General features: G+C 49.1%; 8 protein-coding genes across 8 annotated transcripts; 6 read left to right on the top strand and 2 right to left on the bottom strand.

Moving 5' to 3' along the window:
- Positions 1-333: 333 nt before the first annotated feature.
- BKA55DRAFT_508250 (uncharacterized protein) lies at positions 334-8,085 on the top strand (the record flags this gene model as incomplete). Its single annotated transcript, XM_046187410.1, has 10 exons — positions 334-527; positions 583-1,420; positions 1,583-3,288; positions 3,340-3,693; positions 3,743-4,082; positions 4,116-4,363; positions 4,418-4,745; positions 4,788-5,576; positions 5,632-5,972; positions 6,780-8,085. The coding sequence occupies 10 exons, from the start codon at positions 334-336 to the stop codon at positions 8,083-8,085; spliced, it is 6,444 nt and encodes a 2,147-aa protein (XP_046050873.1).
- A 594-nt stretch (positions 8,086-8,679) lies between these two features.
- BKA55DRAFT_537716 (uncharacterized protein) lies at positions 8,680-9,443 on the top strand (the record flags this gene model as incomplete). The annotated part of the gene is made up of 3 exons (XM_046189952.1): positions 8,680-8,781; positions 8,829-8,934; positions 8,980-9,443. 3 exons carry the CDS (start codon positions 8,680-8,682, stop codon positions 9,441-9,443), a joined length of 672 nt encoding a protein of 223 aa, XP_046050872.1.
- Positions 9,444-9,793: 350 nt separating this feature from the next.
- Positions 9,794-10,680, bottom strand: BKA55DRAFT_688317 (mediator complex, subunit Med18; the record flags this gene model as incomplete). The annotated part of the gene is made up of 2 exons (XM_046199189.1): positions 9,794-10,190; positions 10,238-10,680. 2 exons carry the CDS (start codon positions 10,678-10,680, stop codon positions 9,794-9,796), a joined length of 840 nt encoding a protein of 279 aa, XP_046050871.1.
- A 755-nt stretch (positions 10,681-11,435) lies between these two features.
- BKA55DRAFT_725543 (polynucleotide kinase 3 phosphatase-domain-containing protein) lies at positions 11,436-13,465 on the top strand (the record flags this gene model as incomplete). The annotated part of the gene is made up of 3 exons (XM_046201115.1): positions 11,436-11,526; positions 11,610-12,569; positions 12,681-13,465. The coding sequence occupies 3 exons, from the start codon at positions 11,436-11,438 to the stop codon at positions 12,989-12,991; spliced, it is 1,362 nt and encodes a 453-aa protein (XP_046050870.1). The 3' UTR covers positions 12,992-13,465.
- A 558-nt stretch (positions 13,466-14,023) lies between these two features.
- On the top strand, positions 14,024-16,159 carry BKA55DRAFT_313282 (general substrate transporter). The gene is made up of 3 exons (XM_046185649.1): positions 14,024-14,554; positions 14,618-14,855; positions 14,905-16,159. The coding sequence occupies exons 1-3, from the start codon at positions 14,277-14,279 to the stop codon at positions 16,066-16,068; spliced, it is 1,680 nt and encodes a 559-aa protein (XP_046050869.1). The 5' UTR covers positions 14,024-14,276; the 3' UTR covers positions 16,069-16,159.
- Positions 16,160-16,265: 106 nt separating this feature from the next.
- On the bottom strand, positions 16,266-17,459 carry BKA55DRAFT_688314 (nucleoside phosphorylase domain-containing protein; the record flags this gene model as incomplete). Its single annotated transcript, XM_046199188.1, has 1 exon — positions 16,266-17,459. One exon carries the CDS (start codon positions 17,457-17,459, stop codon positions 16,266-16,268), a length of 1,194 nt encoding a protein of 397 aa, XP_046050868.1.
- On the top strand, positions 17,343-19,210 carry BKA55DRAFT_725539 (uncharacterized protein; the record flags this gene model as incomplete). The annotated part of the gene is made up of 2 exons (XM_046201114.1): positions 17,343-18,009; positions 18,094-19,210. The coding sequence occupies exons 1-2, from the start codon at positions 17,759-17,761 to the stop codon at positions 19,208-19,210; spliced, it is 1,368 nt and encodes a 455-aa protein (XP_046050867.1). The 5' UTR covers positions 17,343-17,758.
- A 2,173-nt stretch (positions 19,211-21,383) lies between these two features.
- BKA55DRAFT_537710 (uncharacterized protein) lies at positions 21,384-22,180 on the top strand (the record flags this gene model as incomplete). The annotated part of the gene is made up of 2 exons (XM_046189951.1): positions 21,384-21,561; positions 21,882-22,180. The coding sequence occupies 2 exons, from the start codon at positions 21,384-21,386 to the stop codon at positions 22,178-22,180; spliced, it is 477 nt and encodes a 158-aa protein (XP_046050866.1).
- Positions 22,181-25,758: the final 3,578 nt, after the last annotated feature.

Here is a 25,758-nt window from a genome sequence, read left to right as displayed (position 1 = left end):
TTCATAACAAAAGCAAAACAACAACGAAATGCCACTTGGACTAGGATTAACGCGGGAGTCTGACACCTTGGCGATGTTTTGGGCCAATCATTCCCTCATCTGCGTCTCAAGCTGAAAGCCCCTGCATCGCCTTTTGACGCGCCTTTCCGGCCTCGTACGAGGAGAGCGGTAGGAAGAACTCATACATTTCTTTGACGGGAGGCTGATAAACATACAGGTCCGGCAGTCGTTTCCCGCGCTTGTCTTTGCTTCTCTTCGCTGCATGTTGCGTCACCCTGTCTGGTGATAATAACGGGACTCGAAAGCCCAGGGTCCGTTGGGCCGCGCATAAGGATGTCCACCGATACTCCCCAGCCCGGGCCGGGCCAGCGCACGGCTCAAGATTTGGTGAAGGAGATTGCGAAAGAGCGCGGCTATCTTGGCGAAGAGCAACTTGCGCGGATTGGAGAGATTAACCCTGAGCTTAGACGCGAGGTGGAAGAAGCTCTCCTTCGGAAGGATGAGATGATAGGCTCAGCTGTCTTAACGTACGTATCTCATCTCAAACACAGGCTTCCGAGTATTTCATTGACAATATTGCAGGCTGGCACGAAATCTCTACACAAGTAATGCCAGATTTGTCTTTGAGCTGCTCCAAAATGCCGATGATAATACCTACAGCACGGCTCTCTCCAGCGGGCAAGACCCATATGTATCTTTCCAAGTTCGGCCAGATAAGGTGTCGATTGAGTGCAATGAGAACGGCTTCACGCATGAGAATCTAAAGGCCATCTGCGCAATCGGCAAGAGTTCAAAAGTCGGGGCAGCTGGGTACATTGGAGAGAAGGGTATTGGCTTCAAGTCAGTGTTTATGGCGGCTTGGAAGGTTCATATTCAGTCAAACGACTTTTCGTTCTCGTTCACGCATCGCAAAGGCGACTCCGGTCTCGGCATGGTTACACCTGTATGGGAGCCTGCAGATGAGTCAATGGGTAGCTCTTCGACTCGCATCACGTTGTTTTTACATATGAGTGATGACCCGGAGGAAGACGCGAGGCAACGCGAGACGATTCGACTTCAGTTTCAAGACCTACAACATACGATCCTACTCTTCCTTCGCAAACTCCGAAAGGTGCAAGTCTCATTCTTTGATGAGGACGACACTCAAACATCGAGCACGACATATTCTCTTCATGGGAGTAACCCGGTTACTGTGAAGAAGGAGACACTTGAGGGGGTGGAGGAGAGGCAGTATCATGTCACGAAACACATTGCTGAGAATATCCCGAAGAGCGAGAACAGGACGTACTCCGATGAGCAAGATCGCGCCGACTCGTCTACGGAGGTTGTGCTGGCATTTCCTTTGGCGGAGTCAGGTACACCAATTGTTGAGAATCAAGATGTCTTTGCATTTCTACCAATGCGCCCCATGGGCTTCGAGGTATGTTGTAAACTGGCACGCGTCACCACAGACTACGATCGCTATGAAGGCTCGCTAGAATTCATGGCACTATGGTGGCCTTCTTCATGTTTACGATGGACTTCCATAACAATATGTAAACAAGACAACCTCGCTTGCCAGAGACTAATCGTGCTGACACAGTTCCTTATCCACACCGATTTCGTCACCGAAGCCAGTCGACAGGGTATCGTCACTACATCCCTCCGAAACCGCGGCCTCTTGAACGTCATCGCAGATTGCTTCATCAAAGCCATTGAAGAGTTCTGTCAGCACCCGACGCTCCAATACCAGTGGATGCGCTGGCTCCCCCAACGAAACTCTTATCCTTGGGACGGCTTCTGGATAGGTCTCCTCGACAGGATCGAAGCGCGCATACAAGAAGTCAAAATGCTTCGCACGCTCGGTACTGGAAGGTTGGATTACATTCACAAGCTTTGCCGTCTTCAGCCATGGTTACGCGATAAAGATGGTGATCCGCTTTTCACGGATCTTGACGAGGAGATTTATCTTGCGAAGGAGTATACGCGCGAGGATTTGAAACTGTTGGAGCCGTATGGACTGGAAAGTATGTCGCCTTCAGATGCGATCACTCGTGTTGAGAAGGATCTCGAGAAGGACCCCCATCAATCTAGGATGAAGAATCCCACCACAGATAACGAATGGCACTCCCTTGCAGCACGAGCGCTCGTCTTGTTGAAGAACACTGCGATAGTAGGTCCCGCTCAAGACCGCCTCAAACAACTTCGATTCGTCCCCCTCGAGAATGGCACCTGGGTTTCTTCAAGCAGCGGGCCACTGTACTATTCGCATTCCTCGGGAAGCCTTGCAATCCCTGACGACCTTGATTTGAGTCTGGTCGACTCGGAAGCAGCGAGTAATCCTGATCGGCGTGCTCTGTTTGACAAGTTCGGAGTCATTGAGGCACTTGTGAAGGATGTGCGAGCCCTAATCCTGAAGAAGCCAATCAGGCCGGTGGCTGATGCAGGTACTCTGGCGGCGTCCATCACCCATCTTAAGTTCTTGTACCTTTCCGAAGTGCTTCTTGAGGATGACGAGAATCAAGCGAAGTTGCGTGGCTACCATGTGTATGACCAGAATATGAGAGCACGGTCACCAACTAAGCATGATGTCTATCTCACAACAGACGACGAGTATGGACCCAGCGAATTGTTCAAACCCCAGGGAGACGCGCCCGGCTTTCCAGCGCCTTTTCTCCATCATGACTACATCAAGGAAAAGCCAGCTACACCACCGGGTTACTCCTGGGGATGGGAGGGATGGCTTCAGCTACGCCTCCGACTTCGGCTTCAACTCCGACTTGCCAAAAAGGGTCCGGACCGAGAACTAGAGCTGTCTTCCGCCTTTCGCTACATCGAGCAGCACCGACCGGAAAGTCTTTTGGGCTCCCTTCAGAGAGTCTGGGAGCTTGAGAGGAAAGAAGTCACGGCATCCGCCAATATCATGAGGGAGTTGCGCCAAGTCGAGGTCGTGTGTAAAGGACGAGATGAGTTTGCTTTGTCTGAGCCTCTGTCGACGACTTACTTACCTCTGCCTGAGCTTGAGGGGAAGCATTCGCGTTATGCTGAGGATGAAGGTTTTGTGTTTCTGGACTTGAGTGAACCGATTACTTCGAGCACGTATCGTACCAAATGGGGTTTCTTGGTTGACGATCTTGGGGTTGGGTGTACTGATGACCTCCAATTCTACCTTACTATTCTGAGGACAATACGGTACAGTAATGCTGCTGCTGGAGTGCGTCGGAATACCAGAGTCTTGGATCTTTATGAAGTCATTCATGCCCGGTGTCGGGAAGCTGATAGCTTCCTCGACTCGCAGGCAGAAGCAAGGTACGTTTTCTCGTGTGCATATCTCAAGCTACAACTAACTAAGGACCACAGACAAGCTATCAACGATGGAAACCTCATATACATCCCTGCTCACGGCTCGAGCCCAGCGACATGGACATCATCCGACAAGTGCCTATGGAACGCCCGAGAAGACATGCAGACGGCATACCCCCTGGTCCACCTCTACCGAATCGTTTTTCATCGCTCAGAAGAAGATCTCAATGTCTTGCGACAATTTTTCAAGACAGTACTCGGAGTCAAAGATTGTTCGTGGGAGGATTACCTGAATGAGATACGGAGATTGAAGGACTTGAAGAGTGAGGACTTTGACTGGGTTAATGACCTGTACTGTTCCTTGGACTCCGAGAGGTTCGGCCTCATGGAGATTGATGCTACAAAGCTAAGGTGCGATTCTATTCAACGCCGTTCAGGCTGTAATCTTACAAATGCCCAGGAAAACGTTTGCCGAGGAGGCATTGATCTACTTCAACATCGGAAACGTAAGCCGTTGGTACACAGTCGGCGAATGCCTTTGGTCAGGCGCTACACAGATCCGAGGCAGAGCAGCTCTCAATGATCTTTACCCCGACCTGGAAGATTTCTTCGTCAGCTTCCTCGGGGTACAAGAGCTCACGCTCGATATGGCCTACGACGAACTCAAGGAGATGGGCAGCAGAGTGCCGCCACCATCGATCGCCGCTGTTAAAGAAACCATCTGGGCCCTCAATTCGCTCCTCAGTTCGACTGTTGATCCGCCTGATGAAGAGCCGATATTTCGGGGGACGGTATTTCCTGTGAGGTATCCAAATAAGTCGGTGAAGCTACAGTCAGGGCGCACGCAATTCGCTATTGCGGACCGAAAGGCTCTGGGTGATGTCTTCGCTCCTCAGGCCAAGATGCTCGACTTCACTTTGGATGAAGTTCGTCGGCTACGGCCATTTCTTTCATGGCTCGACTTGGAGTCGCGGTGTTTGTCTATTTCTGTGCGTGAGATCTCAACTGTGGCGGGCGGACGTATGGACAAGCTGCAGTATCCGGACAGGGAAATCAGGCAAAAGGCAGACGGGCTGTACAGGTAAGTTATTGTTGAACTGAGGTCTACGGATAAGTACTAAATATGTTTCTATAGAATCGCGGTTCACTTTAACAGTCCTCGAACTTCGGAGGATAACTCAGAGCTTTACTGGACCCTCATGGGCGCAAAAGTCTACGAAACGGACGGCATCTCCTCCGAACTCCATTTGTCACAGGATGGCCATGGTCTGATACACGTGCAAGAGAGGAGTGAACTTCACATACGCGAAAATGACAGCCACCTCGAAGTTTACGTTCCTCGTGATCCCAAGACCCAAGGATTCTGTTACTTCTCTACTCTTCCAAGACGGTTTCTAGAATGGATGATGACAGATCCGGCCACCTTACAAGTCAAGCATGCTGGCTCCAAAGCTGTCCAGATCGTGAGTGCCGTTTTAAATGCACCTCTCATCAACATGGCGCAGATTCTGGAGGCGGAGGGTATTGTCGAGGTGGACATACCTCAAGGGATAGGTGAGCAGGAAGCTGACAATGAAATCGATGCATCTGAAGGAGAACATGTTGATGTCGAAGAGGAGGGCTTACATGATGCCACTGTATATCATGAAGCTCAGGAGACAAACGATGAGACTACCTTCCACGAAGCGGAGGAGGATCCCATCGCTCGATTCCTAGCACAACCAGAGATTCACGAAGACGACATATCGAGCGACGAAGACTCTATGCTCAACACATTCGACAATATGAGATCTCCTCCAAGACTTTCAGACCTCCCTATCCGACAACGAAGTCCAGCAACTTCAAACTCATCCGTCACTGGACGACGACTGTTCACCCCAACTTCGTCCACGACCGAATACTTCCGCCAGAACAGGCGAACATCGTCAAATGTTCATCGGAACACGGGCAGACATGAGTCTTTACAATCGATGCCAAGATCAGCAAGTCAGCCAGCATTCGTCTTCGGCTCTTCACCTACAGCACAGCCCAGTTCAGCGTTCCTATTTCAGAGCTTTGGCGAAGCATCCCAGCATCCTACCATTGAGGATGAAGAAGATTATCTGAGACTAGTCGATAATGTCATTTCGGTCGCAAATGCGACGGTACTCCCTAGTAAGGGTGCTGATGACATGTCGGGGCTCTTTGGTGCATTGCCAGAAGTGGATGAAGAAGAGTTCGAGTTATCACGACAATTCAGGTCGCATGGCCTTCATGAACGAGACATGCGAATTGGAGCTCTTGGTGAACTATTTGTGAGTTGATTCTCCCGTTTCATTGTTGATACAGATAAAGCTTACACGATCACAGGTATATGAACTTCTTCGCAACATGAATCCACCACTACCGCGTTTCAGTCGCGACAATTGGCAAAGCCAAATGAGGAAATTCATCACCATCCATCCCGACTACTCAGACATGCTCCCCTGGACCGCCCAAGAAACCGCCGACATTGTGTACTTTGACCGAAAGCGGGTATTGACGAATCACTTGGTAGACAAAGGGTATCTCGACAAAACAGCTTGGCAGAACAAAAAGCCTCTGTTCTTGATCGAAGTCAAGTCTACGACGGGACATAGCCGAACACCGTTTTATATGAGTAAGCGACAGTACCAAAAGGTAAGTCTTGACAGTTTTCTTTTTTGGATTGTGTACTGATGGGTTGCGCAGATGCAGGAAACTTCTAATACGACTCTTTCACCCGCGACGTCGCCTACGATTTACTTGATTGCGCGAGTATCGAATGTCGATAAGACTAATGTCGAAATGAAGATTTATCTTGATCCAGAGAAATTGAGACAAGATGGATCATTGGTGTTTACGGGGGAGACGTGGTCAATCGTCCCAGGGCCTGGATCAATTTGACAATGTCAACTTCCACGCCATCAATTTCCTATCTATCTCAAATAACCAATGGCATTTCTATCAACATATATCATCCTAATGAGCTTCCTCTCGCTGACCTTCCATGTTCACCTGCGACTTGGACCATTCATTTGGCCAACCTCGATGAACTGCCACTGAAGGCGATATAACGACATTGTTCCATGACTTTCAGCGAACTACAGTCTCGTCCTGCTTGAGAGATCCAAAGAATGGAGATCGAAATAAGTGCCACTAGCATGAATATGTGATACAACTTGAGGTCTCTGCCTGGACATCAGCCAGTACACTCCCGTAACAGACCGAACGTGATGCAGTTCCCTCGTTACAGCTGCGCAGTCCCACTCGCAGTGGAAGTCGAACATTTCAAGTGATGCCAGTGAATAAGAGATTCTATCCTTTATAATCTCAACTTCAGTCTCTAATCTCAATCATCTTCTTCTCTTCCTCACCAGCTTTCGAGCAACTCACATCTTATCTCATCATCTTCCATCCTGACAACGATTAACCAACACTATCACCAATCCCATCAACAACCCCATCAACCTCAGAAACTAAACAACCAACCCCTTGAGACTTGTGACTACTTTCACCATGTCTCGCCGTTATTCCATCCTCAAGGGTGACGACCTTGATCCCGCTAACATTCGCCTCGGAACTCCTGATCATCCTGAGATCAACCCTCTAATGCGTCAGCTAGTCACACCACCCTCCACCGGCTCTTCCCAGTCTGAAGATACTGGCAAGGGTTCTCTTTACTCCAAGATTCGCGCCAACCCTGAGCCTCGTGTCGCTCCCCGTCGTGAAGAGGCTCCGCCTGGCCATGTCCGTCTTCTTGGCGGATACATCTGTCCTTTTGACTGCCCTGGATCTAAGGAGGAGGATCTTACCGAGGGTAGTGTTTATCATTGCCCAGCTGAGATTCTCAAGCCCAAGGACGCTGGTGAGTTTCCCGGTGAGAACACTCAGGTTGATGACCAGCCTGAGGAGGACACTTCCCTCAAGGCTCCTCAGCGCCCCATGCTCTACCTTCGTGGTATTAGCACTCCTTCAGCTCCAGCTAGTCCGACATCTTCACCCTTCCAGGGCGCTGGCACTCTGTACCAGGGTATCAACCCGTATCCTCCTCAGGATATCACCTCTTATTCCCCTCAGCCCATGGGCCCTGATCATCTTCATCCCATCGGTCCTATGAGCCCACACCATGCCATGAACCCTCCCAGCCCTGACTTTGTTCAGCCCATCATCCCTTACCACCCCAAGCCTATTGGCCCTGGTCTTCCTGAGCCTATCGGCCCTCATTCTCTTGAGCCTTTTGGTCCCCATCCATCACAGCCCATCGGCTACAACCATGCTGAGCCTATTGACCCTCATCCCCAGGCTCTTGGTCCTCACCTTTTCCAACCCATGGGCCCTCACTATCCTCAGGCTATGGACCCTGACTTTGTTGAGCCGATCATCTCCTACCAACCACAGCCAGCTGGTATCTACCACCCTCAGCCCATCGGCTCCCTGGATCAGATGCTCAGCTCGTCTCCCCACGAGGCTGCCACTCCTACTCCCCCTCAGCGTCGCTCCATCACGTTCAACCCTGAGGCGAGTGAGTTCACTCCCAGTCCTACCGGCCCTGGCATGATCACCCACAAGGAATGTGATGTTGAGGGATTCGGTGCACTGAACGCTAACTTTCAAGCTTCCATGGCCGAGACTGTTCAGGGAACTTACAGCCAGATTCTGACCATTGAGGATGAGCGTGATCGTGAGGATGCGATCAACGACTTCTACTATGCGCAGGCTCGTCCTTGGACTGATGAGGATACTCGTCGCGAGAAGGAGGAGCAGGAGCTTGAGGAGCGCAAGCAACGCTTCGGCCGCAAGTGAGTGAGCTTGTGAGCAACTAGATGCTGGATTTTGGAGTTAGGAGTTTGTGATTTAGATTGGACACAGAGTATGCTGGTATACTTTGGACCAAGTGGGAAAGATTTGAGGACTATTGGTAGAGGATTGTTGCTATCGAGACTTTTGTGGCGCAGAGCAGACATCTTGCGATAGTAGGATAGACAATAGATACCTCCAATAATCTGAGATATAAAATAACTACCACCATAACAGAGGCGTGTTCTTTCATGCCTATTCGAATGAGAAAGAAAGAGACATCACGATCATAGGCGCGGCTTCAGGGTAACCTCCGGTCGCCGGACCAGTCCCCGCAATGGCCGGCTGACCGAGAAAGTAGATCACCGGCGCCGAGACGACATCGGAAAGTCATCACCTCGTCATACTGACGCTTCAATAAATCACAATGAATCCAAGAATCTCATATTTACGTAGCGCAAGAGCTCCCCATGAAACATCATTTGTGTCAAGTGAACTCATATGTCTATGACGTAATCTTCATTGGCTTTATTTATGAACTGTTAAACGTCACAATCTTAGATCTGACGATCGCGAAATCTTAACTTGACGACATTCGAGATGGCTGAAGACAAGAAAGATATTCCTGTTACGAATGAGGGCATGGGGCAGCCTCTTTCGGCGAAGAATCAGGTCCTTACTGCTGGTGCTGCTGTGACGCAGGTAAGTTGCCATGAGTGCCTCAAGAGCTTCAGCTCATTCGATGGTAGGAGTTTCGACCTGTAAAGCATATTTGCGCTCATCTCAATGCATTTCATGCATATGCCGATGATCCCTCTCGCTTCGTCGAAGCAAACCACTACTGCGCTCATCTAAGTACGTCCCTTACCATCCCCTCGACTCAATCACTAACCTCATCAGACGAGGACGTCCGCCAATGTCTCCTCTACGACTCCGACGAGCCCAACGCGCGCCTCATCGGAATCGAGTACATGATAACACCCAAACTCTACGAAACCCTCGACAAAGAAGAGCGCAAACTCTGGCACTCACACGTCTACGAAGTGAAATCTGGAATGCTCATAATGCCGAACCGCGCGGTCCCCGAAAGCGCATGGCAAGTAGCTGAAAACTACGAAATGGATCAAGTTGTGCAACTTTATGGCAAGGTGTATCATTTGTGGCAGACGGATCGCGGTGATACGTTGCCGTTGGGGGAGCCGAAGCTTATGACGAGTTTTACGGCGGATGGACAGTTTGACTTTGAGAAGAATGTGGGGGAGAGGGATAGGAGGTTTGGGACGGATTGGAGGGTTAAGAAGGAGGCGAGGAAGAATATCCCAAGTCCGGCTGTTCATGAGGGTGAGTATGAATGGAGTCATTGAGGGCTTGAGCTAACTTTTGTAGATGCGGATCAGGCGTGGAAGAATAAATGAAGCGTGCATGGGGGGGTACAAATTGGAGCTGAATGAGAGCATGGAGGCGATCACGAAGTAACGCGTTTGAGGACGCAGTTATGGCAGGATGGACAATTTGTTTCGATCGGAACGTAGCGATAGCTAGGCATCGAACCGCCTATAATACCGGGTATCATCTATTAATAGAGTTAAACATCATCGGATGCTACGTGCCTCATGTCCCCTACCCCAAATGCGATCAGTGCCCCGTCAACATGCGGGAAGCGGGCAGCCTCTCTTCAATACCGCACGCGCGGCTTCTTCTGCGTGTGGACATGCTACTTCCCAACCGTAACCTTTTGCGGCAACTGCTGAACCCCCTGCATCTGTTGCATAACCCTGGTATCATGAACTTTGCGATCAATCCCCCGGAATTCAAACACTCCATCGAGTTCTCTTCGAACAGCTAGTAGTTGATCCTGGGCCTTGCGAATCTCGTCCGGTTTGTTATCCTGGACGACATGTGCCTTGACCTGGAGAAACCATCGCTTCTGCTGATCCACTGGTGTGAGAGATTCCCAAGGCGGTAGACTACCCATTGGGATGGTTGGTTGCTGTTTTGTTTCCATGGGGGTATAGTGTTCTAGAGGTTGGAGGAAGTAGTGGCGTGTAAGACAGAACTCGATGTCATCTCTGTAGAAGCGGTAGACTTCCTCAATTGTTTCCGTCTTGAATCTGCTTCTTGTTAGAGACAATTGCGCTGTGGATGGGGGTCTTCTTACATGTGGTTGTTGTCGCGCATGATGGAAGGTAACTTCTTCTGATCCCAAAGCTCAACCTTCTTCCGCTGCGTAAGTAAAGGCTGTCCACGCGGCGGATCAGGAAAATCCGTCCATCTTAAGACACCCTGCGTCGCATCAAGATCCATCGGCTGCGCATTGACTCCCATGTCGCGATCTTTGAGTACATCATATCGCGTTTGCAATATGAACGATTGTCGGGTCAAGTTCTGATGAAGCTCTTTCCAAAGGAACCCAGTATTACTACGGATAGGCTTTTCTATAGAGCTCTGGTTAGAGATACCCATGGGGCGCTGGGGACCTTGGAAGTAAAGGACGCGCTGGATTGATTCCCATGGGTCCATGTTTGTGAGACCGCCTAGGACTGCGCATGCTGAGGTAAAGTCTTTGTCCTCGATGAGGGCTGTAAGGAAGATTTCGTGCATTGTGGCGAGGTCGAAGTTTAACTTTTGTCGCCAGTTGTATTGGATATGAGTTTTGTGTTGTCCTCTTAGTTTATGTTGGTATTGCGGTGATGATCGCAGTTAGAGGCTGATGCTTGAGAGAGAAGTTGGCCCACGAGGCGAGGGAGATTGTCCCTTGACTACTCGTCGATTGACGCCAGTTGGTTCATAAAGTATAAAACGGTAGCTGTATGGTCTGCTGTGAGCTCTGATGCTAAGGCTAGTGTGTTATTGAGATATGATGCCTTGTGATACGTTCAAACACTTATAATGGGACTTTGACTGTTGATGAATGTTGCATTCAAGTACCCCACCAGAGCTTGAAGCTCAAGCTTGAATTTGCTAATTAGCACGTGACTTCGCGACTGTTCGCGTGTTAGCACCAGGTCCAAGCTAATTGCGCGTTCTAAATTCAGGGTCCAAGAACTGCAACGAACAAGATATGCTGCATCATCTAGAGAATAATGAGAGTTGAAGCTACAAAATAGTAGCTATTTTAGTGAAATAAATTCGTTGTACGTATTTTTACTTTTAGTTACTCGAAATTACGAGTATTTCTTCTCATTTTCCGTGTCGAACGCAAGACTGTAGGTTAAGTGCTTGCATTTAGCTGGCTTGGCGTGGCTTGCGTGGTTGGCTGCTGAACTCGACTAACGCCTCGGCATTTCAACGTCCGTCAACAACAACAACGACGTATCACAACTCGACCAGATGCAACCGCTTTGGCCAGCACAAAAATGCCTTCAAGCGACCTACCCAAGCGCAAAGCATCTGATGCTCCTCTTTCTCCGCCGCCCCTCAAGCGGAAACTTCAGAGCGGCACGACCAGTGAGTGCGCAACCCCAGAAGCAGCGTGATTTCCACGTCGCAGCATGCTATCATTGGACCACTAGCTAACATGACCTACCTAGAGACTGCTGTAGCAAACTTCTTTACCCCAGCATCTCAGAAACCCAAGGATCCTACGGTCTGGTCTGAGCGAAGTCCTAACGACGATACCCCTGCGACTCTCCTGGTCGGCCGATTCGATGGAGTCAAAGAAGATAGAACAATAAAGAGGAGGAAGATAGCGGCTTTTGATCTTGACTCGACACTCATTTCAACCGCCTCGGGCAAGAAACATGCAAGCAGCGGGACAGACTGGAAATGGTGGGATAACTCGGTCCCCGCCAAACTTCGAGAACTGTATCAAGACGGATACCGAGTCGTCATCTTATCAAACCAAGCAGGGTTAACGCTACACTTCGACCCCAAGTCCAAAGCACCAAAAGGCAATGCGCAGAAACGAGTTACCGAATTTAAACAGAAATGCAGCGCCGTCCTCAATAGTTTGAACCTTCCGACATGCGTCTACGCGGCGACCGAGCATGATATATATCGAAAACCGAGAACAGGCATGTGGAAGGAACTCTGCGACGACTACGACATCTCGGAATCCGAGATAGATCTGGGGAACAGCGTTTTCGTCGGCGATGCAGGGGGTCGCACAGCGACGTTGGGGAAAGGTCCAGACGGAGTTGCGGCCGCAGCTAAGGACTTCAGCTGTTCGGACAGAAACTTTGCCCACAACGTCGGAATCCAGTATCAAACGCCGGAGGAGTTCTTTCTCGGCCAGAAGCCTCGGAGTTTCGCTCGTGAATTCGACTTGTCCGAGCATCCCTTCGTCGACGATGCTGAATCGGGGAACTCCGTGGTGACCTTTGACAGAACTAACGACATGGACATCATCTTATTCTGTGGGCCACCCGGGGCTGGGAAATCCACGTTTTACTGGAAATCCCTCAAGCCTCTGGGGTACGAGCGCATCAACCAGGACCAGCTCAAGACACGCGACAAGTGTGTGCAGGCAGCGAGGGAGCATCTCCAAGCGGGTAAGCCCATTGCCATAGGTGCGTTTTTCTCCAAATTTTCCTTACCCCAGGGCTACCCCATTCCCCTACACCACCCACCCCTCACGGCGCGCTAACCAGGTCCCTTTACAGATAATACCAATGCCGATCCAGACACCAGGACTATTTGGGTAGACCTTGCCAAGAAATTCGGCATCTCTATCCGTTGTGTGTGGTTCAAAACTCCTCTCCAAGTCTGCGAACATAACAATGCTGTGCGGGCGCTAAACACGACATTGAATCCTGAGTCAAGACAGATCTTACCCAAGATGGCATTTACAGGTTTCGCGAGCAGGTTTAAACCGCCACAGATGAAGGAGGGCTTCCAAGACATCACGGAGGTGCAGTTTCAGTTCCGTGGTTCTCAAGATGAGTATAGAATCTGGGGCCGATACTGGACGTGAGAATAAACCATGAAGAGAAAAGAATTCCCCAATTATTCACCTTGGCATCATGTCATCTCCGCATCATGTAAATTCTTTATCATCAGCAGCTCCAAATCCTCATGGGGCAGTTGAGGTTCAAATCGCCTCCGCATAACCATATTGGGGAAGGCGAAGCGAAAAACGAGACGAGTTGACATTTCAAGCGAGTCGATTCACCGTAACAAACGGGGTTCCTGGGGTACCTAGGCAGTTTATCTGGCAGCCTGGAGGTAGTGGATATCACCTCGACCATCTAGAATGCAGTAAATGTCATCCTTACTCGACCAACAACGGTCAACCCACACGAACGAGTCTGAATAGAGAAACATGCTCCTTGCCAGTGGAGACATCGGTTGTAGAAAAAGAACCGGTCCGAATCTTTTACTAAAGACAACCCAAACGGACTGGATGATCCCTGGGGCCCAGGGGGCCTGGCTCTAGCTTTATTTGCTTTAAGCTAAACTTTACACTTTGTATGTAAGTATGCTTATTCTGAAGATCTCACTGTGAGACGAAAACCTGCGGGGGAATGCGGAGTGATCGTCTCTTGATTTCCGTGGCCATGGCATGATTGCGGAGAGATTCTGGACCTGGCCCATTCTTTAAGCAATGCCACTAAAATTTTCAATGCAACGGCAGTTATTTTGAACAAATTATTTTCTGTGAAGTTGAAGAATATCTCTTGGTATTGGGAACAAGAGCTCTCTGCTATTCCCGCCTCCAATTGAAGACACTGCCCAGACGGGACGATTTGCATTGGCAAAGCCTTGGCCTTGGCGAAAAACGTGGTAAACTTGCCGGTAGCGGCTGGGCATCCCACACCCTATAATGTTGAAGCCATTGCCGTGTTTACTGATGTCAGACTTTCCCTTTTCTGAACGAGATGGAGGGAGGGGGGAACTCGGCGAACAAAAGATGAGTGCTAGCGTCATGCTACCCCCATTTTCTGTGAGTGTTTCTCCACGGCCGCAGTAACGCTAGTGCCAAAACGATGGGGACTCCGCTATTGGATGACATTTATCGAGGAGCGATCATCATGTTCTTTATTTGAGGGATGGAGGATGGGGAAGGTTTAGTGTTGTGGTCGGTGTAACGAAGTCCGGAGAGAAGAGCGGGGTGAAGGAGATCGAATCTCGTGGGGAAGCCAGTATCTTGTCTTTGTATAAAAGGATCCCCAGATTCCTCTTGTCTCTCACTTTTTTAAACCAGGCACTCTTCTCCTTACCCTTTTATCTCTTACCTAAGGAACAAGGAACATTTCATCATGGCTGGAGGCGTCAAGAAACCCGTCAACATCTTCAAGCTGAAGGACCTGGGCGAACCAGAGGGCGCTTTCAACTGGCGTCTGTGGTTTGCCGTTGTGTCCTTTGCTCTGCTCGGTGCGGCGCGAGGTATCGACGAGGGTCTCATTTCTGGATCGTTCAACTCAAAGGACTTTCAGGAGACTATTCATTATGATTCTTATTCTTCCGTTGAGCAGGCTAATATCAAGGCCAATGTCTCTGCTATGGTTCAAATCGGTTCTGTTGGTGGTGCTCTGATGTAAGTTCCAAGTTCTCCCTGGCTGTTGTCATTGGAAGAGGGTTGGGTGACTGACTGGTGTAGTGCTTTCATGATTTGTGATCGTATTGGTCGTATCTGGGCTACTCGTGTTCTTTGCACCCTTTGGGCCGTTGGTATTGTTATCTTCATGATTGGTGGCGTCAACGGAAACCTTGGTGCTATCTATGCTGGTCGCTTCATCTGTGGTCTTGGTGTTGGCCAGACTCCTGTTGTTGGACCTGTTTACATCGCTGAGATTGCACCCGCTGCTGTTCGAGGTCTCTGCTCTTGCATGTTCACTGTAAGTTTACTCCTCTCACCTTTCATCTCTGCAGCATCTAACAGATTAGGGCGCTGTTTACATCGGTATCGTTCTCGCTTACTTCACCAACTACGGCTGCCATCTCAACCTCCCCGACGACTCTCACAACCAATGGCTCGTCCCCACCAGTCTTCACATCATGATGTCCGGCATCATCTTCATCCTCAGCTTCTTCCAGTCCGAGTCCCCGCGCTATCTCGTCAAGGAAGGCCGTCCCGACGAAGCCGCCCGTGTCCTGGGCCGTCTCCGACAGCAGCCCGCCGATGGAGAGTACATCGTCCACCAGATCACCGAGATCCAGGCTGCTCTTGACCATGAGCTCGAGGCTACCAAGGGCGTTGGCTTCCTTGGCAAGATCAAGGAGTTGATCTTTGTTCCTAGCAACTTGTACCGTCTTTACATGTCCTCTATGGTGCAGTTCCTCTCGCAGTGGTCTGGTGCTGGTTCCATCACCCTGTATGCCCCCGATCTGTTCAAGATCATGGGCATTGTTGGAAAGCAGGAGGGTCTTCTCGTCACAGCTGTCTTCGGTATCGTTAAGCTCATCGCCGCCGTCATCTGCGCTCTCTTCCTCGTCGATGTCATCGGCCGAAAGCGCGCTCTTCTCATCGGTATCACTCTTCAGACCATTGCCATGATCTACGTCGCTGCTTTCCTTACCAAGATCCCCCAGCTCGGTGTCGTCGAGGACTTTGTCCTTCCCGAGAGCGACAAGGGTGCTTCTCGCGGTGCCATCGCCATGATCTACGTCTCTGGTTTCGGTTGGGCTCTCGGCTGGAACTCTATGCAGTACCTCCTGACTGCCGAACTCTTCCCTCTGCGCATTCGTGCCCTCGCTACATCTTGGGCCATGACTCTCCACTTCGCCAACCAGTACGGAAACTCTCGCGCTGTCCCCAACATGCTTCTCTCTGTTGCCGAGGGCGGTATCTCCCCCAAGGGAACCTTCTGGTGCTTCGCCGCTGTTACTTTCGTCGGTGGTGTCTGGGTTTGGTTCTCCGTTCCTGAGACCAGTGGACGAAGCCTTGAGAACATGGATGAGCTTTTCTCGCTTCCTTGGTACAAGATCGGTCTTCACGGCAACAAGAACGCCGAGGAGCTTGACCAGGCTCGCGATGAGAAGCAGCGATATGCTGAGGAGAGCCACGCCACTGGTGTTGAGCTCGAGCACCAGCGAAAGCAGGATGCTTAAATGAATCTGATACAAAATATGAAATGGTTTAGCTGTGTCAGAATTGGCACTTATATAGTTATGAATCCTATGAAGCTTTTTGAGTATAATATTACTCATTCTTACATATCGAGTCCCTCTTGCCTTGTAATGACATCACGTGGTGAACCAACCGTTCGTCCCATTCCGCCTCTGTCCTTTGTTCCTTCGGCCTAACTTCATCCAAAGTTGATAACTTGCGTTCCACCACTTGAATGAAATCCGGTGAAAATGTTGCAATTTGACACACCAGCATAAAATACTGGCGCATCCCTGCCCACTTCACTACTCCCGTCATTCTCAACTCGGCTGCTCTCATCAATTTGCTTTCTGGGCTTATCTGTCTTGGGATACTCTTCAATGAGCGCCTTCATTACAGCTGCCGCAGTTGCAGCTGCAAAGTTCTGCCATCCTTTATGCTTATGGCTATCGGCGTAGTCACATACACCCTTAACGATGATACACGGAATCTCGTCCCAGACACCAGCACCCTCCATCTCGAATGCGACAATATCATGCGCTCGTGCAAGCCTATCGCGTTCTTCGCCTGATTTGAGGACAGTATCACCCGAGCCGAAATGGCCAACAAACACGAATGGGGCTTGAGCCTCCTTCTCGCGACCTGCCTTTTGGAGTTTCCAATTCTGGTCGAGGCGCTTTCGGTCAAGGAGCTGTTCCTCATCACATCCAAGCTCGGAACATGAAACCTTGCGACTTGCGTCGCACACTTCTTCAGAGTCGGACATACAAATATCACAGTCCGATTGATGCTTGTGTCGATATGGGGGAATAAATAGACAGTCCTTATCTGCCCCAGGATATTGGTAGATTGAAGCCTGGCCCTCTACTCCGGCTCGTGATTGTAGCTCTTCCAAGATGACAGCTGATTTAACTTCAAGCGCGTCGCGGAGCCTGTCTGTCTCGAAGCGAGCAACGAAACTACGTATGTGTCTCGTGGGCCTTGCTAATCGATCATCGACGGTGCCTTCGGTCCTGAGTTTGCCGGGGAAAAGGTCGTATTCAACGACAGCCTTGCTGATTACAACGTCGCCAAGCAAAAGCTCCTCACCCGAATCAGACGTCGGGACACCACCGCAAATCCCAGTTACCAGAACAAGTTCGAGGTTGGGATAGCTGATGTGAAGGCTTGCAGCTGTACTCGCAGCATTGGCCTTACCCATGCCCGACATGACAAGAACAACATTGTCATCTCCGATGCGGCCGACTGAGTATGAGTTTGTGTCACCGACCGCTCTCCCAAGCCTGATGTCCCAAAACTCGTCGACAACATGGCCAATTGCCTCATACTCAAGAGGAAGAGCACAGATTATGCCAATTAGGAAGTCATTGCGGCTTTTTGGTGGAGCGATCATTGGATCTCACAACCACGGATTTGCATGCTGAAAAAAGAACAAGATTTGCCTTAGGTTGAGGGGAAGAGATGCTCTAAGCGCGTACGCAATGGACAAGAGAATGAAGCATGATGGTGTTTCATCCAGGCTCAATTTACGGATCCTGACCAGGGCCTCGGGCGGCAAGGTGATCACGACTATTGGCCACAATCTGATCTGATCTTGCTTAAGGAATATGGAACTCGACACGCAAATTTGTCTCACGATATCTTGTAGTAAAAACATCTTGATCAATTCAGGCATCATATATACTTATCACAATGGCTGGCCCAAGATTCGACGACCCCGTGTATGGGAGCAATGTTGTGACAGGGATCAGTGCCACAGGCAACGCTCACCAAACCTTCAACTTCAATCAACGTTTTGAGTCGAGACCGTTGTTTTTGTTTCCTTATGAGAGAAATGAAGATTTTGTTACGCGGCCTCAAATATCATCCAAACTTGAGGAACTTCTACCAAGAAATTCGGATGACTTTCGAAGCGCAGCTCTTTGGGGTCTTGGAGGATCTGGGTAAGCGCACTAAAGACTACCGCAAGAACTTCGCTCAGATCAAATTGACAGCAAGACGCAAATCGCTTTAGATTTTGCGTACAGCCGATACAGCAAAAGACAATGCTCCGTCTTTTGGGTTCATGCAAATAGCGAGGCGAATTTTGCACAAGATTATGGCTCAATTGCAATGGTTATGGGCATAAATACTCAAGGCCATGGGTCTGAGCTCTTGCAGAATGTTCGACATAAGATTGAGTCGTTGCCCAGATGGCTCCTGGTCATCGATAATGCCGAAGATTTATCCCTTTTTGGTGTCGGCTCAACACAAAGAAACACCAGCAAGATCATGAATTGCATCCCCAGAGGCCCAAACGGTACAGTTTTGTGGATCAGCCGTGATGAAGCAATTGTTGGGAGCCTTGTAGGCATACGGAGAGGTATAACTGTCTCGAAGATGACTCCTGAGGAAAGCAAGGCATTGCTTGAGTCGAATATGCCTCAATCAATAGGCGATGGCGAGCTAGATGATGCTATTTTGTTGCTCAAAGAGCTGCAGTTTCTGCCTCTCGCTATTTCGCAAGCTGGGGCATACATACGAAGAACAGAGACATCCATCAGCCAATATTTTACTGACTTGAAGGAAGAACAAACACGATGGAGCATCTTGAAAGAACCCGAGTTCGACAGATACAGGTTACACAACAGTTCAAACAGCATTCTTGAGACTTGGGATCCTTCGATTCATCGCATTCACCAAGTGAACGAGTTGGCATACATAATTCTACACATCCTGACTTACGTGGATAAACAGACTATTCCCGAGAGGTTATTGGATGCTGCTGCCGTATATGGAGAAAGAAAGCAGACGGAAGACATGTTTGAGAGCAAGAAGAGAGAAGCGATACGTCGACTCAAGAACTTCTCCTTCCTAATAGAGCACCACTCTGGCGATAATGAACGCACTTATGAGATACACAAGCTCGTCAAAGATGCTATACGTTACAATCAACGCAATGCAAGCATATTGGAGGGACACGAGAACAAAGGGAATAAAGACTCTCGTCGTTTGGGAGCTTGCATTAAAAGACAGTTTAAGAATAATGGTAGAGGCAAGGAGGATCCTAGGAAGGGAGAAGAGCACTTTGTCGGCGCAGCAGCCGAGATTGTCGCAGGATTATATCCCCATAAAACTGGTCTCAGAACGGGGGAAGCACCCTGAGTTGATGAAGAGAGATTCCTGGCACATGCAAAACGGGCTTGCCACTGGGCTGGCATATTCAACAAATGGAACCGGGGGTTTTGCGACATTTTACCAATGAGTTGGACCAGATAGGGGAGGCACAGGAAGCGGTGCACAAGACTGCAGAGGTAAATCAGTTGAGTGAGAAGTAGTATGGATTAGAACATGCTGTTTCGGAGATAAGGGCTACGAGGGAGTGGATTGAGTATACTAGGGATCATCAAACATGATGGCTCCTCTTGAGATTGACTTGGTTAAATGTGCATTGCCGAGAGCAATAGATGGGGAGCAATGAATAGCTGTGTATGCTTGGGCTATAGTGCAACGGAGGTTTCTATCTTGGCGTGATGATTAATATGTTTACATTGGCAAGGCAAGCATGTTAGGCGCACGGGTTTAAATCTTCGTTTTTCTTAAGCTACATATCGGGAATCTATAACTATGCAAAATATTCATCATATGTTATTATTAGTAATATTTCTTCTTAATGCGTCGTCGTCTTCTCCATCTACTGTATCCACCTTCTCGACATGTCCAACGATGTCAATGCATACATGAATATTGGGCATTAGAGATCCCACCTCCCTGTCATAGTGGTCAACTTGCTGTTGAGTAGTCATTGCCATGCTTATATAGGTCTTGTTGAAAAATTAGGTGTGTAATCCGTTTTGGTGTAGGTAATTGACGACCGGGAATTCTCTGTTGTTTGAAATGAGTGGTCGGTACCAATGAGAATGCTAGACTGGTGCCTGCATAGTCTTGAGACCCGGACTCAGGTCAAGGAGGATGAGGAAGTGCTCGCTCACAGTAGTGATCATGGAGGTCTGGTTAGACTCTGAAGGCTCAGTCCCGTTCATGCACCCCCTCCCACGCTACGCCTGCTAGCATGGCCCTGATGAGTGTATGTATTGTTAACAAGTCGCTTGTACCGACCGAAACCCATCGTATCGCGACTTGTTGGGAGTTTAGTTCTAGGGCATATCCTTGGTATGTTCATATACCACACGTCGACTCCATATGGCTGACTGCTCACAAGAAAGATTAGAAAAGCCATGTTCCACTTTAAGCTCTGTTGGCTCTGTTGGAGACTTCTTGGGAATGGTGATGAGGGTCAACCCCTTCACGCTCACCACGACCACTTCGACTTTATTCGCTTAGCCTGCGGGTGTTCCCAAATAACTTCTCAATATCTCCATGCTCCTCGACTTCACTGTATAACTCGAGTCTTGTTCTGTTCTCATCGCGGACAGGTTCTCGATCGTCCTGGCGCCTCATGTAGCTACATGTATTGGTGAAGCCGTTATCCGTGAACCCAATGCTCGTTCACTGCCCTAAAGATATATAGGTTTCGGTCGCCTAGGGCGGAGAGCTAAAAATCACCACACAGAACTTAGAGGGGCTTTATTCTTTGCGTTGGTCCTCGGGGATGAATATCTAGACCTTCAATCCCAGGAGGACCTGCTCGTTGTGTGAGTCTGGCTCGGCGCTCTTGGTCGACGTTGTATTGGTAATAGTCGATCACAGGCTCCGGGTGAGGAACCGTGATATGAACGGCGATGTGGAAGACGTTACAAACTGCAAATTCCAGGTAAAATCTGCGGGAGGCCAAAACATCCTGGGTTAGGTCCGGAATCGCTCCACATCAGTCGAAAGGAAATGACTCTTCTGTGACTAGTATATATATATTGAGCTTCTGAACTCCCTTCATAGACTTAATCCAAATACTCTTGGGTGTTGAGGTTGGAATTCCCTGCCTCTTTTTCGCCCGTGCTGGGGTTGAGATATGGGAAGTGAACCACGCGATACTGGAGCCACTCTTCATAAAGGAATTCTTTGGTTGCGATCAGATATGCCTTTGCCTACATCTGAGGCCAATCCCAAAAACCACCAATGTGTCTTTACACGGTGAAATCAGGAGCGTAGCATAGTACGCATGCTTGTTGTTTGAATGGACTCGAACATCTTGCGCGCCGTTCGTGTCTTCGACCGCTTCCGTTCTCCCACACTTAAGATTCATTCCTGACGATGGGAATCATATCAACCACTTGGGGGTGATCTACAAATCTAAGCAGGACAGTATCTACTTCCTGAATCTGGCCATATAGCTCTTCGAGGCCCGAGTAATCTGCTCACATTGGTCCTTTGTTACTCAATGTACTCAGCGGCAGGGGTCAGCAGCCTTGAGCTTTTCAACGCTGCTCTAGGCCTTGGCGTTCTTCTCAGCGTTTTTGACTACGAAGGTCCTCTCATAGATACCTGCCAAAAGCCGATCTGGTCAGCAGCGGCGACGGTGATGGTACAAATTGGGCATGTTTTCTGGGTGAGTGTTGGTAGGTTGGGTTTGTGTGATGTTGGGAGATGGTTTTGGGATTGTTGATATTCAGCCAAAGGGTTGGTTGTCTGTGTAGTGTCGTCTGTTATTGCTGCCTTTGCTTTGATGATGAACAATACATCACTCTTCTGGCCACCTCGATTGATGTCTCCAGCCTGCGTCGTCTGAATCGTAAACTCAGCCATAGGTTCAATGAGAATCAGTTACTTCTTCAACTTTTCAACATCATCCATTTCAAGGAGATCATGAAGCTTGGTATGAGACTCAGGAAAGTGACGTGGTGCTTTGTTTTTCTACAAAGGCTTGCTCATGCCACAGGACTTATTGGTGATGACCAATCTCAGATGCACACTATCGACAAGACAGAGGGCTGTAGTTTCTTGGATGGGAGACGTAGCCTGGTTGGTAAGGGTCATGTTGGCCTCTCTGTGTTGCCATTCGATGAAGCCGTTCAGGAATTTGTTTACCAGGACCAGAGACTTGATGTTGTCCCAAGAGTCAGGGGGCTCGCTTGTTGCTATGATGAACATTGCCCCGTACTGAGCGATTCGATCTGGCTTGAGGTGGTCTGCGATGTGCTTCGTACTGTGGGCATTCAAATGTCCCCTTGCCGTTGAAGTTTGGATCCTTGTGGAAGGTTTCGAGGGTTGCGGTCATGTTCGGGCCCATTTCCATTGTAAGAGGTGCGTAGTTTCATAGGCAACCTCAACGTCAGCGACTAATACATATAATGTTCGTAGTCGGCCTTTTTCTCTGCTGTACTCCAGAGGGCACCTTTATCGAGGGTGATGCAGATCGAATAGCCTCTCGTACCGCCTTGTAGAAGGCTCCTAGGTATTCGGTCACTTCCTCGAATTTCATGGACTCTGAGGTCCAGTTTTCCAGCGCCGGGGTCGACTCAGGTGAGGACAGGACAGGCCTGTGCCATTTCCTCGCCCATTGGGGTGTATCAGGATGTTATATAGTGAGAAGCGTACTGGGTGCTCGTTCGCAACCTGGACCAATAAATGCCATATCTGCCGTTGAGTTGTATATCTCTTTGTTCAGTTCACTGGGCGACACTTCGAGACCATCGTAGTAGCCCTCGTATAAATGGGTTCCTGGTCAGATACCAGAGCACATCACTGATGTGTCGATCAGTTTTCGGATAACTGAGGGATGACACAGAAGCTGGCGTCTTTCGCCCCAGCCGAATGGCGCAGCCTTTTCCTCGAAAGACTTGTCGCTTCATCCTCTGCGAGACTCTGCTGTTGCGAGAAGTTATCGTGGTTTACATAGGTACATCTGTGGTTCTCGTACACCAAACATGCGACTTTCCAAGGGCAACCGGAGATTAGATATGCAGTTGGTGAAGTTATGTCAAAGTCGCTCGACAGTCGTCCATACCAACACGAGGCGCTCAAGATGCACGCAGGGCTGCTATCAAAGTAGATGGTAGAGTGGTCGCAGGCCGTCATCTTGATGTGCACCCTGATTTTAAGGAACGAATCAGTGCACCATGTGTGTGTGGTTAACTAAGTTCTGCGTGGTGAATATAAGCTCTCAGCCACAGGTCTCAACTGTAAATAACACATCTAGCTCACAACTTTGACATTATACCGCAATGCCTGACCAATTGTGTGCGATTAACATAGTTTCATCCGAGCGCACACTTACAAAGCTCCGTGCTGGACCCTTTTGTCGCATTGAGCTGACTCAAATGGTCTGATACCGGGCTAGAAAATTGCGTGGTCGGTTACTAGTGCTTGTTGCTCATCATCTTCTTCATAGACAGGTCTACTGTCAGGAGCAGGCAGTAGCTGCCATCGATCAGACTAGAATCGAGAACATTAGAGGAAAAAGAAAGAATGAAGAGGCTTGTTCCTCGTGTGCCCATCGTGATACAAGTTAATCTTATGGACTTAGCAGGTAATCCTAAGGGGAAACTTGTTGCCATTACCGGGCGATTCGATGCTCACGCATTGCTTGGCAAAAGCACTATAAGGCGGTTGACAAACAGAGGTCATAGCCCAGTCTGGGCTGGAGTTGGGGCTATGGCGAGAACTAGTACATATGAATGTTAAAGAGTGTCATCATGTATATGTATGCAAGCCAAGGTGCCTACTACTTACCCATGAACTCGGCATTCTTCTGACTTTAGGAAGGGCCATCTTTATCCTTGGTGCTAATAGACTTACCAGCCTTAACCTTCTCAGTAAGTGAATCGTTCTCCTCGATTTTCCCGGTCAGCTCCTCCTTCGCTGCTCGCCAGAAAGCAGTGACCTAAGCCAGGTATATAAGGTGCTGCGTTACCGAAAGCGTCCTGTTGAGCCTCGATGACGATCTGTTATTGGCAATTAGGTATCGAGGCGAGAGCAGCATCTGGATCTGCTTCAACTTTCTTGATAAGGTGCAAGAAAAAGTCTCTGCCCGCGACCGAATGTATGGGTTGGGTTGTGGGTATCGGTGAAAAGACCGAAAGGTCAAATCATCGGTAAGATGGGTCGCTGGGGGAAGTTCAAGTGTGGAATCTTAAGATGTAAAGATAAGAAGAAGGGTGTAAGGTATTCTCGTGAGAAGTCTACATTAACTGCACGGCGTAATATAGGCAAGGTATTTATCGTGATGAGGAAGATCTTGGGCTTTCAATAGAGTCAAGTGGCGAATGTCTGTGGCGTTGAGATGGGAGGGTAGTAGTCCACGCCTACTCCAAGTTCGAGACGCTGACATAACCTTCTCCATTACTCTAGTCGTAGCGCTTCCTGGAACTTGAAAATGGCCACTGAGCCATCTGCGAGGACCTCAAAGAACCGCTCTCCGGCCTGGGCGAGGTCTCCACGTTTAAGGTGTTCGTGGAATGCGGCGAGGGCGTCCTTGTTCTTGCGTGTTGCGACATATAGCGGAGGAAAGTTAAATGGGAGCTTTCATAATTCCTTGTTGATCAGCTTGGTGCTATAGATGTCGACGTACTCGTCATTTGCATCTGGCTGATCAGAAACCCATTACTCTCCAACTTCAGAATCGTCCAGGACCTGGACAAGCTGTTCGAGACTGCGATAGCGACTTGGGCAAAGCAGTATTTCGATAGCTTATCGGCCATTGATGGCTATCTAGCTTGTTTGGCAGCTTGCACCGCGAGTCTTGTGTTTGTAGAATGACTCTCTATGGTAGCCTTCTCACACTCGTGCCACTTTTCTCTGTTCTTTAGCTCACCCTTGCGAAACCAGGGGCCAGTAGTGCTCTAGCTATCTTCATCTCTCGTATGATATAACGGATGAAATGTTGGTCCTCCTAAGTCCCAGTCCGTGGCGGCATGTTGCTCGAAGTGCCAATGTAGCGTTCAGCTGTTGATATGTTTTATGGTCAAAGTCGTCGCCCTTGACGTTACTTGTCATGGGCAACATGATAGCCGGCTCGATGGTCAATATATATATATATATATATATAAAGAAGACAATGTTTTCAACACAACTGGTCTTTGGGTTGTTTGTATCAATAAGTGTTCCAGGAAGATCAGGAAGACCTGTGTCAACGGGAACAGCAACGAATAGGAGTTCGAGCGCATGGTCCAGGAACTCAGAGCGGCATAACTTGTCGTCATCAGGAGTAGTGTCGGAGATGAGCTTTTACTTCTCCTGACGGACCCCACTGATACCAGACCTGCATCAAGCAGGCGTAGTAAGTGCAGTTTTCCAGTCCAAAAGAATGGGCTACCTCTCTAGAGACGGCGACATGGTGTGTTGGATTCCATTGGTAGATCAGCGATGTACACAGACATCAAATTTGATGGAAAGACATCGTTAATGCAGTGATGGGTGCATGTACTGGTGATAGATGAGTTTTAGGAGAGTGTAAGAGATAAGTTCTCAGTTTGAACGACTAAGGAAATACGATTCGAGAGTGTCATTTCCACTTGAGAATATTTACTGCGTATAAGGTAAGTGCTATTCGATGACGAAATCAAAGCGTCTCTTCGGGCTGATCTCTCACGCCTGCTTCCTCAGCAACCTACCTGTTCACAATTCACATCAGAGCCTTACTGCCAACTGCAGATAAAATACACCGGAACAGCGCCGCTTCGAAACACCAAACATCGGAGAAGAAAACGGCAACTAAAAACGCCCTCGACCCAAATCTGCCTCGAGCTTTTCCCTAAAAAGCAAGATGCATCTCATAGCGCGCCACGAAGTCGACGACGAAGCGTTGTGAATGGTTG

Source organism: Fusarium redolens (genome assembly GCF_020744475.1).
Source record: "Fusarium redolens strain MPI-CAGE-AT-0023 chromosome Unknown BKA55scaffold_6, whole genome shotgun sequence".
Classification (NCBI taxonomy): domain Eukaryota; kingdom Fungi; phylum Ascomycota; class Sordariomycetes; order Hypocreales; family Nectriaceae; genus Fusarium; species Fusarium redolens.
This window is presented reverse-complemented; position numbering and strand designations above follow the sequence as displayed.